Source organism: Aulonocara stuartgranti (genome assembly GCF_965226115.1).
Source record: "Aulonocara stuartgranti genome assembly, chromosome: 19".
Classification (NCBI taxonomy): domain Eukaryota; kingdom Metazoa; phylum Chordata; class Actinopteri; order Cichliformes; family Cichlidae; genus Aulonocara; species Aulonocara stuartgranti.
Window position 1 is genome coordinate 16,938,583 of NC_138955.1, and position 19,501 is coordinate 16,958,083.

The window sequence follows — 19,501 nt, forward strand, 5'->3', positions numbered from 1 at the left end:
GATATGGACCCTTTTTATTTATTTATTATTTTAAATCCAGCGAGTGTTTCTTCACTTTAACATACACATTCTCTTAGAGAAGACTTTTTATAACACAGAAATAAACTTTCTCATATTATTCTTTTTTCTTTTTTATTCTTCTGTTTATCTATCTCACTTCTAGTCTCACCCAAATGTTATGGCACGTTTGGGCTTTGTTTAGACTATTATCTTTCTGCAGTAAACTGTTATAGCGTGTAGCGAGGAAATAGCATTTACTGAATTTGATAGCCAATGTTCGTCTTCCAGTGACTATCATGAAGTGATCCATCTCCATGTATCACTTATGAGCTTCGTTTGGGTTAGTTAATTGTGTCCCCTCTCATCTTTCATTTTTGGTTTTGTCTTTCCGTAAAATTTTGTAGTAACTTCTTGCAGTGTAACATGGAGTCTGGCTTCATTTCACTTTGCTGTCACAATAGTATGTCAATACTATGAAAAGACACTTTCAATATGGTAAAGATATATTAATAAAATATACTGCATAGCTCTATACCCTGCACGGAGAGAGGCAGGGTTATATTTTTCATTCATTTTCATGATTCTGTATTAAGGTATATATATAGAGAGAGAGATAGAGAGAGATAGAGATGCAGTGACACAGACAATTCCCTCAAGGAAAAATTGCAAGTGTGCAGAATGTGATAGAGAAATGGAGAGTGGAGGTTGGGTGGTGGAAACCTAAACTGCTGGTTAGTGTGATCGATGAAGGGTTTATGTAAAGTGGGATTGCCGGTATTGTCTGCTCCTTCAAACTGCCTCCTTCCAGGAAACACTTGGACATAGAGACATCTGGGAAGAATACCTCCACTTCTCTATTGGGCATTCATCTGTTTCATCTGAGCTGTCAGACAAAACACCAGCTGAAACAACGAGGAGTTAGATTAAGACATGGATTTAGGTTCGTTTTACAAAACTGAACAGCAATTTGCAAACTGAGACATGTGGAATTAATATTAAAGGAATAGTTTGTCATTATGGGTTACACGGACTGTTGCTGTACCTCACAGATCAATACCTTTCTGATGTCTGTCAAATATAAAGTTACAGGCAGGAGCCATTTAGTTTGTTTAGGAAAATATTGGAACATGGAGGAGAGAAGCTATCATTAAGGTGTCTAATCATAAGTTGAGTTTACAAAAAAATGCAGTTGACATGTTTGTTTTAACACTCGAGATATGACATTTCCATTAAGCAGTAGTCATGGTAGTTTTCCTGCCCATTAATATTTGTTTTTGCTTTAATGTAAAATGTTTATTTATCAAGGGCTATATTTTCCTACAAGATTTTAAATATTTTTTAAAAAGGGTAAAAGCAATGGTGAAAAAGCAGTACGTGAATGAAGACAAAGAAAAGCGATAAAGCCAAGATTAGATAAGAGAGTAAGGAGGAAATGGAGACAGACACGGAGGCTGATGAGGGTCTAAAGGCCAGTGTAAAAGTGTGACCTTCAATTTGACTGATGCTGCTGGCATTTACACTGAGGTAACACAGGCACATAGACACCCACACAAACAGGTCTGTATGCAGAGAATCCCTGACCGTTTACTCCGGGTGATTATGTTAATACACTGGAAGAGATGATAATATGAATTGCTGCCACTCTAGTTAACCCTTTGATTGACTGACACTTGGTGTGTTTGTTGTTGCCACCTGTCTATCTGTGCTTTCTTTTTTCTCTTTTCTTTCTCCTTAGTTCCCAACTAGTCACAGCAGATGGCTGCCCCTCCCTAATTGTTGTGGTTTTCTCCTCAGTACTGTAGGGACTTTATTGTACAGTAAAAATGACCTTGAGGCAATTGTTCTGCATGTTAAATAAACCTGAATTGAACTGAATGCCTTAGTTTAAGATGGTCACTTTAGTCAGCTAAAGTACAATGTACGACATATTTTTAAATGGTTGTTTTATGTCATGCACGTGACCTCAAACTGACCCAACTACCAAGCGTATGTTACAAGTAGACACAAGCTCAACTCCTACCCATAGCCACGTAACCAAAGACAAAACACACACACACCTCCGAATAAAAGCTGCCCAGGGTTGTTTTGTATCTGTCAAAATGCTATTACAGTTGCAGTAAAAATTGAAACATTCACTGAAACATTTTTCACTAATGTCTCGAGTGACTCAGGCACTTAAACTACCACCATTAAGCACATTTACAATGTGGGCAGTTAAACAGAACAGAGGATGTTAATAACTATAAGTGTTCTCATGGTAGATGAAAGGATTTCTGTATGTCTTCCACATCTACCATCCAACACTTTCCTGTAGATATGATTTTAATGCAAATTACAAGAGTAACAGTAGTGGTTACATCATCTTATCCAGGTATTTGAGACATTTGTAGCTTTTGTATGCAGTGACTAGAACAATAAAATACTTTACTTTGACTTTTTTATTACTTTTATTAGTTTCTTGTAGTATTGGGTAGCATTACATTTCCTAAGCACTGCTGCCTCACAGCAAGAAGGTTGTGTGTTAACTCCACCAACTGGCCGGGGCCTTTCTGGAGTTTGCATTCTCTCTGGATACTCTAGGTTTCTCCCACTGTCCAAAGACATACAGTTAATTGGTGATTGTACATTACCCATAGGTGTAACTGGTTGTCTGTCTTTATGTGTTAGCCTCCAGCGATAGGCTCCATCACCCCTGCGATCCCAATATGGATAAATGGAAGAAAATGGATGGGTAGCATTACAAATCCTTGCAGTTATTCAGTAGCAATTCACATAGAGCCAATGTTTACCTACTTTAATATCTAAACAAATTTAGAAATTTGGTGCTTGAAAAGTTTGAGTTTTCTCATCTTTTCAACTGAAGGAAAATTAATGGAGTGAAGCAACAGGTTCAGAAATCAGTTTGGAAAGTGATGACATCACCCCACTCAGAGTGAATGAGAAGTAAGAGCGTCAAAACCTGCAACAAGGAGAATGCGTCCTCTGATGAGGAAAAACTCAACAGGCATACAAAGATTTTCTTAATACTGTTAAGGAGTGGGCTCCCTGTTTCTACCACCAGTATACCAACAGACAGGGAATTTATTCATGGAGGCCATATAGTGTAAAAGCACTCAACTTTTTTTTTGTTAGTTCAAAATAATATATTAATTCAATTTAATAAATGATTAGGTCACTGCAGGACTTGACTTGAAACTTGTTGCCCAAAATGCATTGGCCCATCTCAAGTGGATTATCTAAAGAGACTCAAATTGTTATTTTTTCTTTCAGTCATCGGGCTTTGCTCAACCATTGCCTCTAGTTAGTTCATTTTCATTTCAGTTTATCTTCAAATTTGTACTTTTTTGTACATTTAAATAACTGAAACTATCAGCAAAATGTGAAAAAACAGAAGACTGACTTTGCAACAACATAGACAACATAAAGCTATGGCAAGACAGAAGAAGCCAGGAAGGACAGGTATTCTAGTTAATGTGACAACAATTGCTCTTGGAACGTAACTTTTCCAATCACCAGCAATGATTCCCAGAAAGAAATCATGCTTGGGTGCAAAGAAACGAGGCAATAAAAACAAGAGTAAACACTTGCATACCTTTCTCATATGGAGACACTTCTCAGAGAATGAATGGTGATGCTGAACTTGCATTGTTTATTTTACAGCGGTAAGATAAAAGATGTTAGTGCTGATGTTTGGCATGTAGGAATAGCTTATAAAGGGAGCGCAGTGCTGCTAAACCCGTGGCTGTGACAGGCTGGGTGGGTGGGGGCATAATGTTTCTCTTGACTGATGCTGTGCTATCCAGATTATATTGCTTAGGGGTTTAGCTTACAATAATAATACAATTGCTCAACTGTAATAAGAATTTTATAACCATGAATTTAACTATTAACTGGGGGATCTCAGACCACCTATCCATCTTTTCTTAACCACTTATCCAATCATTGTTATAGAATGAAACCTCTCCCAGCCGTCAGGCAGGGTACATATTCCTTAAACAGGTTGCCACTCCATCACAGGGCTAATACAGTCAGAGAACCATTCACTCTATGGCAACTAGGGCCAATTAATAATGAACCACATATGTATGCTTTTGGACTGTGGAGACACATGCAAAGAAAACCCCAGCTAACAAGAAGAACCTTCTCGCTGTGAGCTGACAAACCACTGCATCACCCTGAGCTCATGCCAGATTTTGCATTTTATTGTTTCTAACTGCAGACCTGGACAATCTTTCTGCTAAATCACTGTCTGCTGGAAAGTTGGATTTTCCAAGTATGATTGCTAAATCAAGCCTGAACACTAAAACATATTATTATATTATTATTATAATTTCAGAAGCACAATTTTTGTATGCATAAGCAATTTACTGACAGTTGATGCTCAACACAAAGCAATGACAGCAGGTGCGCTGAGTTCAAGTGAAACTGAAAAATGGCCTGTATAATGCAGATTATATTTATAATTGCTTATTTAAATTGATCGATCAGGTAGATCTGTGAGTATTTAATGATTTCTAAAGTTAGCTGTCAATGCATGTCACTTAGCTGTCACTTAACACACTGTTTGCTGCTACAACTACACATGTTTCTTTTTCAGCTATTTATTTATGAGTGACTTATGTATGTATGCATGTATATATATGTATATATTGTACTATTCTTAGTTAGTGTATTGTCTGTCTTGTCTTAATGTTGGTTTATAATGGAGCACTGTAACAAAAAACAATTTCCCCCAGGGATCAATAAAGTATTCTGATTCTGATTCTGATTACTTGAATTAAAACCAAAAGTTTGCATATTATACATATTTTTAACGTTTGATTTAAAATGCACTGTTCATGGTACTGTATGCCAGTAGACAAAAGATGACAATGCACCACATGCTTAGAATGCCTCAGATGGTGAGTCTTCCATGAACGAATGGCAGCTGATGGATACTCTTTACAACCATGTGGGGATCGAGACTTGAATTGGAATTGTGGCCAAACACTTGAGACTTTGAATATGTTAAATGTTCTGATTTGCAAAACATAATAAAAAATGAGGCAAAACCTTGTGCCAAAGCCTAATGGGTGAAATTTCCCATTAAATATAGTTGCTTCATTACGTGGCATTAACCTCACATAGCAGGGATGTTTTATATGCCTAGATCAAAAAAGAAAATTCTACCATATGCCTCAAATACCTGGCAAAAACCTAATTAACTGGCAGTTCAAGGTTTCATATATTTCCTGGTTTTATGGGATGAAAAGAAAGAATAACAGCAGATTCAGATTGGAGTGATAATTTAAGGACACAATTATGAAAATCAGTAAGAACCAGAACTCTACAGACCAAGGGCACCTTTATATATTTGATAACCTGTGCATCTTTCCTTTAAATATACACTTAAGACACATGCTGTAATTCAAAACACTCCAAGCTTGAAAACTGCCCCCCCCCTTTAATCGTTTTACCAAGGAACTGAAATTTAAAATAGCAGAGTCTCTCTTCTTGCGTCTTGCACTGAGACAGAATTACATTTTTGATTTAAATCGTTACCTCAGTGGACGTAACAATGTCTTGCCTGAGCAGCATGCTTTATTTCCTGAATTAAAGGCAAATTCATATTTACCTTGCAGGTTGTGCTACATAAATCTGTTCCCTCATGAATACAGCTCTGTGTTTGAGTCTCCACTGCATGTATCTAATCTCCAGCACAGCCTGAACTTTGGTACCACTTTACAATAAGGCTCCCCTTATAGATGCTAATAAATAGTTTATAGCTATATTATTAATTAATCTGTAAATGCTTTATAAACCATTATTAATGGTTTATTATGCATTAGTTAAATGGTAAATGGCCTGTATTTGTATAGCGCTTTTCTAGTCCCTAAGGACCCCAAAGCGCTTTACACAACCTGTCATCCACCCATTCACACACACATTCACACACTGGTGATGGCAAGCTACAATGTAGCCACAGCCACCCTGGGGCGCTCTGACAGAGGCGAGGCTGCCGGACACTGGCGCCACCGGGCCCTCTGACCACCACCAGTAGGCAACGGGTGAAGTGTCTTGCCCAAGGACACAACGACCGAGACTGTCCAAGCCGGGGCTCGAACCGGCAACCTTCCGATTACAAGGCGAACTCCCAACTCTTGAGCCACGATCCCAACTCTTGAGTTAAGGGTGAGAAAGAGGAAAAAAACTGACCGGTTTCTTGCCAAATAGTGAGCCAAATGTGTTCACCTATATATTTCATCTAGAGTTGCTATATTAAACATTTCAGACTAAGTTACTATCCTGTAAGCACAATCAGCATTTGTAAACATATTTTTTATCATATAAAATTGTACTTCAGAAATGCATTATAAATATCCACAACTATCAATCGTAGCTTTGTTGTAAAGTGTAAAGCATAAAACCATTTATTAATGAATAATAAACATTTATAAATGCCAAATGGGAGCCTTATTGTAAAGTGTAAAGCATAACACCATTTATTAATGACTACTAAACATTATAAATGACAAAAGATAGCTTTGTCGTAAAGTTTAAAACATGTCAACATTTATTAAGGACTAATAAACATTTATAAATGCCAAATCAGAATCAGAATCAGAATACTTTATTGATCCCTGGGGGAAATTATTTTTTGTTACAGTGCTCCATTTTAAACCAACATTAAGACAAGACAGACAATACGCTAACTAAGAATAGTACAATATATACATATATATACATACATACATACATAAGTCACTTATAAATAAATATTTGGAAAAGAAACATGTGTAGTTGTAGCAGCAAACAGTGTGTTAAGTGGATGCGTTGTACAGGGAGATGGCCACAGGCAGGAATGATTTCCTGTGTCGTTCAGTGGTGCTTTTCGGTAATCTCAGTCTCTCACTGAACGAGCTCCTGTGACTGACCAACATGTCATGGAGTGGGTGGGAGGTGTTATCCAACATTGTCTTTATCTTGGACAGCATCCGCCTCTCCGACACCACCTTGAGGGAGTCCAGCTCCATCCCCACAACATTGCTGGCCTTACGGATCAGTTTATTAAGTCTGTTGGCATCTGCGACCCTCAGCCTGCTCCCCCAGCATGCAACAGCATAGAGGATCGTACTGGCCACCACAGACTCATAGAAAATCCTCAGCATTTTCTGGCAGATGTTGAAGGACCTCAGTCGCCTCAAAAAATAGAGACGACTCTGGCCCTTCCTGTAAAGTGCTGTGGTGTTTTTAGCCCAAATGGGAGCCTTATTGTAAAGTGTAAAGCATAACACCATTTATTAAGGACTAATAAACATTTATAAATGCCAAATGGGAGCCTTATTTTAAAGTGTAAAGCATAACACCATTTATTAATCACTAATAAACATTTATAATTGCCAAAAGTGAGTCTTAAATGTATAATGTCACCATTTATAACACTTAGACCTAAATTACAATCAGTGCTTGAAATAACATTTAACTACTGTCAAAAATGGCAATGTATTGTAAGAGTAACACATGTAACATTAAATGTGTTTTTTAAAACACCAAACAGTCACCCACTCCAAAAAAAGTTCATGCCAGACTGGTTCAAACTGGAAATATTTTTTGTATGTCCTTAAATAAGCGTCCCAGTGGTCCACCAGGGTGTCGCGCTCCAGTTTCTGCTTAAGAAAAGTCAGTTTCTCTCGCTCCTTGTTAAGAAGGGCAGTTGCAGTAGGGGCAGGATTAGAAGAAGAATCTAAAGAACAAACAATTATTAAATTACAATACTAAAATAATTTATAATCTAAACTTGGGAAACTCAAATAAAATATTGATTAAAAACAGTTACAACTTGAATTTATAAAAAGCCACTTTGTAAAAATTATGTTATATACACATGTGGTGGTTCAGACATTTCTAAAACAAGGCAAATAATTCTTATGTGTACTGCCTTACCAGGGTGTTTAATATAAATTTAATGATGCACATAAACAAAACTAAAAATATACAACTAAGTGATATCAATCGTTTGGAATAACCAATAGTAATAGAGCTATTCACATGTTATGTGATGTTAGTTAGCCACTGTAGCTAGCAGCCAAACGGCTCGGTAGCTAGCTAGCTAGTATTATACTCACCTTCATGTCTAACTGCTGACGTCGTTGGCTTAGTGCAATCTAGATCATCCAGTCTCTGCTTTTTGTATCTCTTCGAACGTGTGCTAACTGTGTAAGTCGCAGACGCACACAAATTTTTATCTTCTGCTCCATCCATGGCGCAGCAACTTGAACGAGCGCCTTCAGTGTGTCTGTTCGTGCCCCTTTGGCTTGACCTTCCAGAGCGCTCCACTGCCTGTCGCGCTCTGAGAGGAGGGGCTTTCCTTAATAAAGTTAACTGTGATTGGATGGTTGTATAAGCTCCTCTGCGTTTAAATTAAATTTGTTTTCCCTCCCTTTGGCAGCAGAACATATTTTTTTAGCGTGAATCCAGCGGGTTAGATCTACATAACAAAGTCGGAGATACATTACAACAGGTGAGATAATCCTCTTTTTTGCGTGGGAATATTTTTGATTATAGGGCTTGTTTTATATAGCATGTGAAGTTCTTTAACTCTGAACCGATTTGCACTAGACTCCCATAGAGTATTTTACGGTGTTTCGAGGTGATAATAAAATAAATTACTCATTTTTTTTCCACCAGAATGTCTTTGGGAATGAGATTGCGCACCAGAATAGAAGGAAAACAAACTAAATATAAGGCACTAAGGCTCATTAAATGGCTGCAGAAGAAACACCTGCTAAAAAAGAAGCTTAGATGTCCTGTTTGTCACCATAAGATGAAAATGATTTCCGTGGTGAAGAAAGACCAATATATGTGGTATGTATAATGCATGATAATGTAGTGCATGTAGTAAATATAACAAAATATTTCAGTTATCAATGCAAGAGGGAGCATTAACCTCTTTTCTTTATTATTTTCTTCATACTTAATTTTGTGCTTATCTTTTCAATTAATGCTCTTGTTTAAGGGTCCATTTCTTTACTTAACTCATTGATATGTTCTCAGGTGCTGCAAAAGAGCAAGTCATAGGAAAGTTTCCAGAACAATTAGAACTGGCTCCCTCTTTGAGAAATCAAAAACATCTCTTTTCAGTTGGATGAAGTTCATTTACAGGTATATGTAGATGTAGACATTACTAGCAATGCACCTTTCATAATTGAACACCAATAGGAGACTTGTGAAATAAAATTAGGGCCTCAGTAAGTAATAATTGCCTCAATTTCTATCACAGATTTTCACAAGGGCTCAGGCTCAGACAAATAGATATGATCGATGATGAAGTGGCTGGCAGCTCCAGAACACTAAGTAGCATGGCAAGACACATTCGACATGTTTGTATACGTGCAATTAAAAGACACAGAATAAACAATGGACACCGTCTTGGTGGTGACAGAGAATTTGTGGTTATAGATGAAAGCTGTCTCCGTCATCAGCAAAAGGTTGGTAAACTCTCAGACAGGTTTGTTAGAATCAATGCAGATCTGAATGTGTCCTCTAAACATGGAGACCTTTACCATAAGTAAAAAAAATTAGTAGAAGCTAGAGCAGGGCGATATGGCCAAAAATATTTATCACGATATATATTTGAAAATTTGCGATAACGATATAACTGACGATATAATTGATGCGAGACAAAATACAACTCCACAACATTACTAGCGCAAAAAGACAACCTTCCATTTATTTTCACTTAAACAAGAAGCTGGTTTTTATGTACATTAAAGCTTTATAAAAATGTAACAGTGCAAATGCAAATTCCTTGCTGAAAGTTTAACCCAAAGGCATTTCCAGTAGAAATGGGCTGACATATCCTGAGCATAACCATGTATAATATCCACTGAAGTTAAAAAGAGGTGCTTTGCAACATTAAACTGCAGTGTGCAGTACGCATTTTTCGGACCATAAGGTGCACGGGATTATAAGGCACATTAAGCGAAACAAAGCAGTCGATAAATCAAACTTTATTAAACTCATTCTTCTTGCTTCCTCCACTTCTGTACCATTGATTCATTAATGTTGAATTCTCTGGCAGCTGCTCTATTCCCATGTTGTTGCAGTATACTAATGACTAACCTCGTATTGTGGATGGATTATCTCAGTTGTTCTCCTGACTGAAGTTTGGTCCGTTTACAGCATCCTGCCATGCGATTGCATTTGTCTCTAACCATTAGGAACCTTCACGTTAACTTTTATAAGTGGAAAAGTGTTAGTGTTCGTCCTCCAGCTTCACTGTTTATGTTATGCTAACATAGCTGTGTCGCTAGCGATCACGTAGCACATCATTATATACCAGCTAGCCCAACTTCAGTAACCCTACAAACGTCACTGCTGTTTAGTTTCCTGTCTTCATTTATGTTGGAAGTGATAACGTTTGAATTTTTTCAGAAATCTCTCAGTCAGAACGTGCTATATCATGCTTAGGTAACTAGCGAAACTAGCGAGCTAACTTCCGCTAGCTTCCTGCTAACTTCTAACTCCGTTAAATGTAATACATTTTGTTTTCATGGATGCCTGGAAGTTAAACTTCATAGTTACACCTGGTAAAGCAGCAATGCTGATCGTTTTATTAAAGATGAAAGAATTTAGACAGTTTTCAACTCTCAGTGATGCTGCAGTGTTGTTTGACCTGAAGTCAAATATACGGAGTTTAGGACCCAGATTACTCCCAGTTTTAAGAGCATCTTAGTCCGACAAATACGACAATAACAACGGCCGCTTGCATGTTCTGCAAAAAAATGTGCTTTGTTGTGTATCTGACGGACAAACACCAAACCAGTTCCACATCACGGAAGTTGCACCATTTTTACAAACCAATTCTGGTTCCTCAACAATCGGCCATGTGCGTATGAAAACAAAGGCACTGCGCATGCGCGTTTTACTCCCATTCTATCGCGATATTTCATTTTCCTATCGTTGCCTAACATTATACCGGTATTACCGTGAACGGTATAATATGGCCCAGCCCTAGTAGAAGCAACCATCTTTTTGAATGTTTCTTTGTAGATATTTAATTTTATTCTTTTTAATTTTAATTCTGTTTAATTTTATTCTTTTTGTTTTCAGTATGCACGTGGATGCTTTGGAAATGCATGGAAAAGGAAGAAATGGGTATTTGGAATGATGGGAATTAAAGACAAAAGGCGAAGGCTCGTGTTAAAACTTGTTGAAAAACGATCAAGGCGCCACCTTGTTCCTCTGATCAGATAGCATGTTAAGTTGGGTAGTGCCATTATCAGTGATGAGCGGAGAGCCTACAAGAATGTTTTGACAAACATAGGGTACAGACATTACACTGTAAATCACAGCAGGTGGTTTGTAGATCCTCAATCTGGCAGTCATACACAGCATATCGAAAGGGCTTGGATGACCATCAAAGGACATGTCCGTAGACTAAGAGGAAATCGCACTGAGAAGTTGCTGGAAGAACACCTGATGGTTCTTGAGTGGTCATCTTGGCTTGGTTCGCGACACCCTGATGGACCACTGGGACGCTTATTTAAGGACATACAAAAAATATTTCCACTTTGAACTGGCATGAACTTTTTTTGGAGTGGGTGACTGTTTGGTGTTTTAAAAAACACATTTAATGTTACATATGTTACTCTTACAATACATTGCCATTTTTGACAGTAGTTAAATGTTATTTCAAGCACTGATTGTAATTTAGGTCTAAGTGTTATAAATGGTGACATTATACATTTAAGACTCACTTTTGGCAATTATAAATGTTTATTAGTGATTAATAAATGGTGTTATGCTTTACACTTTACAATAAGGCTCCCATTTGGCATTTATAAATGTTTATTAGTCATAAATAAATGGTGTCATGCTTTACACTTTACAATAAGGCTCCCATTTGGCATTTATAAATATTTTTTATTCATTAATAAATGGTTTTATGCTTTACACTTTACAATAAGGCTCCCATCTGGTATTTCTAAATATTTATTATTCATTAATAAATGGTTTTATGCTTTACACTTTACAACAAAGCTCCGATTGATAGTTGTGGATATTTATAATGCATTTCTGAAGTACAATTTTATATGATAAAAAATATGTTTACAAATGCTGATTGTGCTTACAGGATAGTAACTTAGTCTGAAATGTTTAATATAGCAACTCTAGATGAAATATATAGGTGAACACATTTGGCTCACTATTTGGCAAGAAACCGGTCAGTTTTTTTCCTCTTTCTCACCCTTAACTAATGCATAATAAACCATTAATAATGGTTTATAAAGCATTTACAGATTAATTAATAATATAGCTATAAACTATTTATTAGCATCTATAAGGGGAGCCTTATTGTAAAGTGGTACCTGAACTTTTACTCTCATTTTCCCAGCCAGACAAAGTTGTCCGCTCTGCCAAAGCACATAACCACACATCACATTTACATATTATGTCAGACTGGCTGTCTGGTAATGCAAAAAAACTCAAAAATAAAACTCAATCTGAATGATGAAATTGCCCTCAAAACAACTGAGCACACTTCAGCAGCACATAAACTATTTGACTACAACAGTCTCTGTGACTTGAACAGCATTTTTTCCCCAGGTGAGGTGGAGAAGCAGACACGTTTCAAATGGTTTCAACTTTGAAATATTTTAAGAATATTATTAATTCATGAACATGAATTCAAACATGAATTTGGAATGGTTGGAAGGTAGATGTGCTCTTAACAGTTGGTAGACAGATTTGCAACCTTATCATTGATAGATTGCAGATAGATTTTATGTGTCCACTTTGTCATAATATTTAAGCAAATGTATATTACCCTCAAAAGAACACCTGCATGTTTCAGATGGAAAGGTGTACAATATGAATATGTGGAATGAATCCAGGTAAACAGTCTTTGTGGAATGTTAAAAAAATAGCTTAGATTTGGTGCAATCAGTCAGCTATTTCATGACGATGAATGCATGAGATTTTTTCAAGATGCTAAACATGAACACATGTAACAAATTAGAGGAAACAGACTGTTCTAAAGTCTCTAATATGCACAGTAAATTTGTTATGAGGAAAAGAACCCAATACAGGTTACAGGTTCAGATGACCTGCCGCTTAACAAGAGAGCATGTGCTTTTATTTCATGGTGAGAGGTGAAATCTGAAGTGAAAACAGTGGAAAAACACTAGTGAAAGGATGGCAATAGACAGCGAGGGGTTTTGCTAATATTTAAAACAAGCTTAAGTTTGTTCAAGAATGAGAAACGGCTGTATTTTTTAAGGGTGACAACCTCAATGGCAGACACTGTTAAACACTTCTTCATTGGAAACATTAATGCATGTACAAGTGAAGAATAGTAATACAGCAGGAAGGTGGGATTTTAAATGATACTGCTAGTCAAATCAGACCCTGCTCCCACCTACTGTCTTTTTTTCTGCTTAAAGCACTTCATCAGACAATTGATATAAGCGCAACATTTGAAGAACGCAATCCTCTGCTAAACTGAAATAATTTCAGTGCTGAGTGGCTGCACTTTGAATTCCAAAGCAGAGTTATTGCTTAGGTCTGTCATCACTGTGTCCTTCCCATTGTAAAGAGGGAGGGAGGTGCTAGTCATACAAAGACAAAATCTTAAGAAGTGACTATAGAGACCAGGACACACACACACACACACACACACACACACACACACACACACACACACACACACACACACACACACACACACACACACACACGTATGGCCATTATTTTCCTTTTTTCCGCTGTACTAAGAAGATACATTTGCATGACTTTGTCTCTTGAACAAAGTTATATTTTCAGCACAGTTTTTTAGCATTTTAAAAAATGGTATACAATTTAAGAAAACGTGTGTTTAGTTGAACTCTGATTCTCACAATGGTGTGCTGAAAGATGCGCATCACTGAGTATTTACCATTCCCTGAAGTTATGCTAAATTAAATGATACAAGAAAGTCCTGCTTACTGATTCTGATACCTTGTTACACGAGCAGAGATTCTCCAGGAGTACAGAGGTGAAGTGGCAGTCTTTGAATGAGAAGCACACACTTAATGAGCACTTTTTCAAACACCTGCTTATACTTGCAATTACCCAGCCAGTCATTTAACAGGAGAGCCTAATGTATGCACACGATCCTGCGATTACCGATCAGAAACTACACAGAATATTCTCATAAATCATCAAAATGGAGAAGTGTGGAATGTGATTTTGTTGATTTTCTGATCAGACTGAGACTTCTCTAGGTTTTTTTTGCTTAAGACATCCAACTATTAGCTGGACTGCCTACAGACAGCACCATCTTCGAGCTTACAAGAACTGGATGCACCAGCCTGTCTGAATACTGATCATGTGCACCCCTTTATGGTGCCTCTAATGGCTACTTCCACCAGGATGACCACAGTGGACCACTGTGTTACAAAACTAACTTAATTTCAAACTTCAGTAGCTTTCCTGGTCCCCAGATATGAATTTGACATAATAAGTTTGGGATGTGGTAGAATGTGAATTTGGCTGCTGGATGTGCAGCTGACAAATGTGCAGAAACGACATAATGATCCAATCATGTCAACACTGACTCAATTCTCACATGAATGTTTTCCGCATTGGGTGAAATCCAGCCTATTAAGAACTGAGGATGTTTTGAAAACAAGTGATTGCAATGAGTGAGAGCAGGATTTTTGAAGATAATGTATTTTGTGAGGAACAGCAATAAATTGGCTTAGCTGCACAATCCCAGGGAACATGAGCTTTGTGCATACTTTGTGCACTGCTTGAGCTTATAAGTCCTGGTCCTCAGTTGTGTGATATTAGGTAGATAACGTTGCTGTTTTGATGACCACAGTAGTGAACAAAATCACTCCCAGAAGAGAGTGAAGTTCAGCGTGAGATGTGTGTGTATGGTGACGAGTTTGAGAGGAAGTGGAGCCAAGTGCGAGCGATCAGCTTTCTCTTGTTGTTTTCTGCTACACTGACTGACTGTAGTGTCGCTGCGTTGAGTTTTCAAGTGACACCACACAATGCAGTGATTCCTAAAATCAATCTTGCATAGCTCTGAGTCTTCACATACTGGCATGTCCAGTGTTTCTGACCTTTGAAGGAAACACTTAACTGATAAAATGTCTTTTGGACAAACATAGTTCTCTTCTGAGTAGAAAGCAAGGCTTTGACATGCAGTGATAGTGCAATCCTGTCTAAGAGACAGGAAAATGATGAATAGGAGGAATGCAAATGTAGCTGGAAGATTTAAGGCTGCTCTCCATATCTAATCTTGCCCGATTTGAATCTGCTGACCTATTGCCAGCAGGGGCACAGTATATAAGGAGGCTCTGTCACCTGTCTCTTTATGCTCACTGATGGTTGCATTTCCTGGTGTCTTTTGTCGCTCGCTGCCTAGTCAGCTGCATGTTTAAATTCTACCTGTTGCACAGAAGCTGTAGATGTCTCTCTGCTTAATCTAACTTGTTTGTGCACTTAGAAGCCTCTTGCTTGTGGCGTCTCCTGTTCGTGCTGGCGTGTGAAGTTTACCTCTCCTCCCCACGTGAGTATACTACAGCAGAAGAGGTATGCACTGTTCTCAGTTTTGGTAGTTTTTGGATTGAAACTATTCTAACTTGAGCTGTTTGCATGGTAGAAATTACTGACATGTTGTGTCACCTGTTGCTGCTGGGTCAGGAAGCACTCCTCTTCTGTCCAGGTGTAGTAGCTCAGCAGGCCTGGTAGGTATAAGCTGCCCTTTCCTCTGCATTTGGTTTTGAATTTAAAGTGCATTCTATTGAATGCAATTTGTCATTTTTTCAGATATTAAAGCTGCTACTGCTCTGAGGGATGCCATGCTGTTTTGTTTCTGTTGTTTTTCCATTGTTTTTCAGGTGTTGTGCTTTAAAGTTTTTTCTGTTTTGTCTACATTTGTCTTTATTTTCTAGGTCCAATATTGCCATTCTGTTGAGGCAAGGAGGAGACTTATTACTACCACTTTTATGTCTGGGTTAGTATATGGTGTATAGCACTGAGGAGCACTGAGACTCACCCTTAAAGCCCTTATCTCGCTCAGGTTTGGATGGTCTTCATTAAATTGTTGAATCTACCACTGGTATCTTCTTTACAAAGCTTTTCATGTTCTGCTCCATCTTACTTACCAACCTTGATTTATCAAAAAAATATGAGACGTTTTTGTCTTTGTTCCCAAGACTTATGCCTCTTACTCAGTGTTGGGAAGGTTACTTTTAAAATGTATTCCATTACAGAATACAGAATACATGCCCCAAAATGTATTCTGTAATGTATTCCGTTATGTTACTCAATGACAGTAACGTATTCGGAATACTTTGGATTACTTAATATATTATCATGCTTTTTACAACAACGTGAATGTGCTATTGCTGTGTGATTTATTACTATTACTGAAGGTCCGCGACTCCGAACTGTAGTAAAGGGACCTCTGACTAATACGGCGGGGTCCCTGTCGGCTCGTAGCCGAAAAATAGCTTTACTTTGTTGTAAATATAAATGGTAAATGGCCTGTATTTATATAGCGCTTTACTAGTCCCTAAGGACCCCAAAGCGCTTTACATATCCAGTCATCCACCCATTCACGCACACATTCACACACTGGTGATGGCAAGCTACATTGTAGCCACAGCCACCCTGGGGCGCACTGACAGAGGCGAGGCTGCCGGACACTGGCGCCACCGGGCCCTCTGACCACCACCAGTAGTCAACTTGTGTGGGTCAACTTTTATTGCGAGAGACAGAGAGAGGCGTTGAAAGACTGCTCCAACGGAACTTATTGTTTCGGAGGAAAACACGAACACGGCGTACAGTCAAGTCTTAATAGCTTACTTACAACTGGGCTCGTCAGGCACTCTTCTTGGCTGAAGTGGTTATTATTATATTTACATGCTTCCAGCTCCCGTTTTTCCTTGATGACAACTCGTACCTTTCCACTCCCCTTTTTCTCCCTCCTCGCTCACAGACCCATAACGTGTATGGCAGTCCATTCTCCCTGCAACACGGACTACACTGCCCATGATGCTACATTCTTTAGAGCAGGGGTGCTCACACTTTTTCTGCATGTGAGCTACTTATAAAATGACCAAGTCAAAATGATCTACCCACTACAAAAATCCAAAACATATACTTATTTATAAATATATTGAGGATTCTTTATATCTACAATGTATATACATGCATAACCGCAATATCCAATATTTCACAACACAATTAACTATGTAAATTTTTTGTCATTACCTGAGTTTACTCTGATGACTTGCACTGAATTGAATCAGCCAGGGATGCATAGTCCGGACAGTAGCTGCTGACGGCCAGGTTTAAGAGAAAAAACCGAGAGCTAAAAATTGGAGTTAACTCGCTGACTAGCTTGTCAGTTTTACTACACTTCGCGCCGCTGTTTGCGCATGCGCAGCGACCTAAGCGTCAGAAAAAATCTGCTGTCATCTGACTGGCTTCCCTGTATCAATCAAGTGACGGGATGGATGATAGGCTGGCATCTATTTTTTTAATGCCATGCGATCTACCAATACTACCTTTGCGATCGACTGGTCGATCGCGATCGACGTATTGAGCACCCCTGCTTTAGAGCTATGCTTGTAGCATTCTGCCTGTTAGCTTAGCACAACAACAACAACGAAAAGGCGCTCGCTCACCCAGGAAGCACACAGTCGCAGAGAGAGAGAGAGCGTCGCCCTGTAACCATGGCAACCGTAACGCTGCCGCCTGGAACAACAGAACGTAGCTGTCAAACAAAACCCAAACAGTCCTGACCCGCGACAAAATGAAACAAGAAAGTACCGCAGTGTAATCCATTTATTTCAACAAAGTAACTGTATTCTGAATACCACCTTTTTAAACGGTAAATGTAACGGAATACAGTTACTCATATTTTGTATTTTAAATACGTAACGGCGGTACATGTATTCCGCTACTCCCCAACACTGCTCTTACTCTTCCTCTGATTTACTCTATATGGGCATACTTCTTTATGTGTACTCTCTATATTGTGTAATACATACAATATCACTTGTATATGGAACCACTACTGACTGAAGCACTACCGTTTGTGGCTGGGCCAACCTTACCAAAGACATTTTTTTTTGTGTGTTTAACTCCTGTTGACTTGTATGTCAAGCTGAAATTATGCTTCTCTGAGCTGCAAGTAATTTGCTGTCGCTCTGGCATCATTACAAGAGTGTTTCTTTCACGTAGTTTGTATGTCGATGCACACTTAAAGCAAGTATATTGGCTGCTCCAACTCCTTGCCTGTGAATAAATTGTTGTAGTTTTTTTGCACAAAAACTTCTTAGACGGAAAACCACCATCCTCGGCACAGTCAACAGGATTCGCAGGGAAATTCCTCAATCCACTAGACAGACAGATCGCAATGAATTCACCACTCAGGTATGTTACAGGTCTTTTGTGGTTCTATGTTTATGTGTTTCATTGTGTGTAAAAGGGCTATGGAAATAACAATTTATCTTATTTCTTAGGTGTTTTCAACCTCTGCTGCCACGCTGACGGCGTATGCGGCCAAACGGAAGAAGACAGTCTATATTCTTAGCAGCATGCACAGCGTGGTTCAGACTGATAACACCACCAAAAGGAAGCCAAACACTGTCTCCCTTTACAACAAAACAAAGTGTGGCGTGGATGTGATGGACCAGATGGTTCGGGAGTACACTGTCCGCAAAGGAACACGGCGCTGGCCAGTCGCCGTGTTTTATAACATGATTGACATGGCAGCACTGAATGCACATGTGCTGTATCAAGCATGCACCGGGACGAAGGAAAGACGGGTGGACTTCCTGGTGGCGCTTGCAACAGAGTTGGCTCGCTCTCATGTAGCTGGGAAGAAGGCAAGAAAAGAACAGTTGCTTCGGACACAACCCTCCACACCTAGCCCTGGAAAAAGAGCCACGTGTCAGGTCAAACACAACTGCAAGAACAATCATGCCACTGTGCGATGTGTTCACTGCAAAAGATACACATGTGGTAAATGCAGACTACAGATACCATGGCAGTGCCAGGATTGTGAGTGATTGCTGAAAATGTTGAATTGTTTGTACTCACTCACTTTTTATTATTATTTGTAAATATGTGTACAAATGGTTGGTTTTTTGTACTGTTTTTATCAATAAATCTCAGCAACAAAGGACATACACCCATGTGTGTTGATTTCTCCCTAAGATGGCAAACTGAAACACTCCAAGTTGGTAACTTTTGGAGATTTATTTCCCTGGATGATTGAGAATGCATCAAGATGAAACACAAAAGGAAGTGCACAGCTTTTAGCAGCTCCCCCACGCCCTCAATCACACACCCCCACTCCCCTACCTCCAGAATTCCCAGATAACGACCCAATATACATATGAATGACTAGCCAATTTAGCTTCCACTTGGCTGAAGCTAAAGCCTAGCTAAAAGCTATTTGGCTGCTCTCCCGGTTTTAAAGGTAGAAAACGCCAAATGGCGATCCGTGGGGGTTTAA

At 38.7% G+C, this 19,501-nt stretch overlaps 1 protein-coding gene and 1 long non-coding RNA gene across 2 annotated transcripts; both read left to right on the forward strand.

Moving 5' to 3' along the window:
* Positions 1-8,555: 8,555 nt before the first annotated feature.
* Positions 8,556-10,391, forward strand: LOC309695971. The gene is made up of 3 exons (XR_014273276.1): positions 8,556-8,844; positions 9,034-9,141; positions 9,260-10,391. It is a non-coding gene; the product is annotated as an uncharacterized lncRNA (long non-coding RNA).
* Positions 10,392-15,642: 5,251 nt separating this feature from the next.
* LOC309694834 (uncharacterized protein) lies at positions 15,643-19,052 on the forward strand (the record flags this gene model as incomplete). Its single annotated transcript, XM_082515077.1, has 4 exons — positions 15,643-15,716; positions 15,924-15,947; positions 18,321-18,414; positions 18,504-19,052. 4 exons carry the CDS (start codon positions 15,643-15,645, stop codon positions 19,050-19,052), a joined length of 741 nt encoding a protein of 246 aa, XP_082371203.1.
* Between the last annotated feature and the right edge of the window lie 449 nt (positions 19,053-19,501).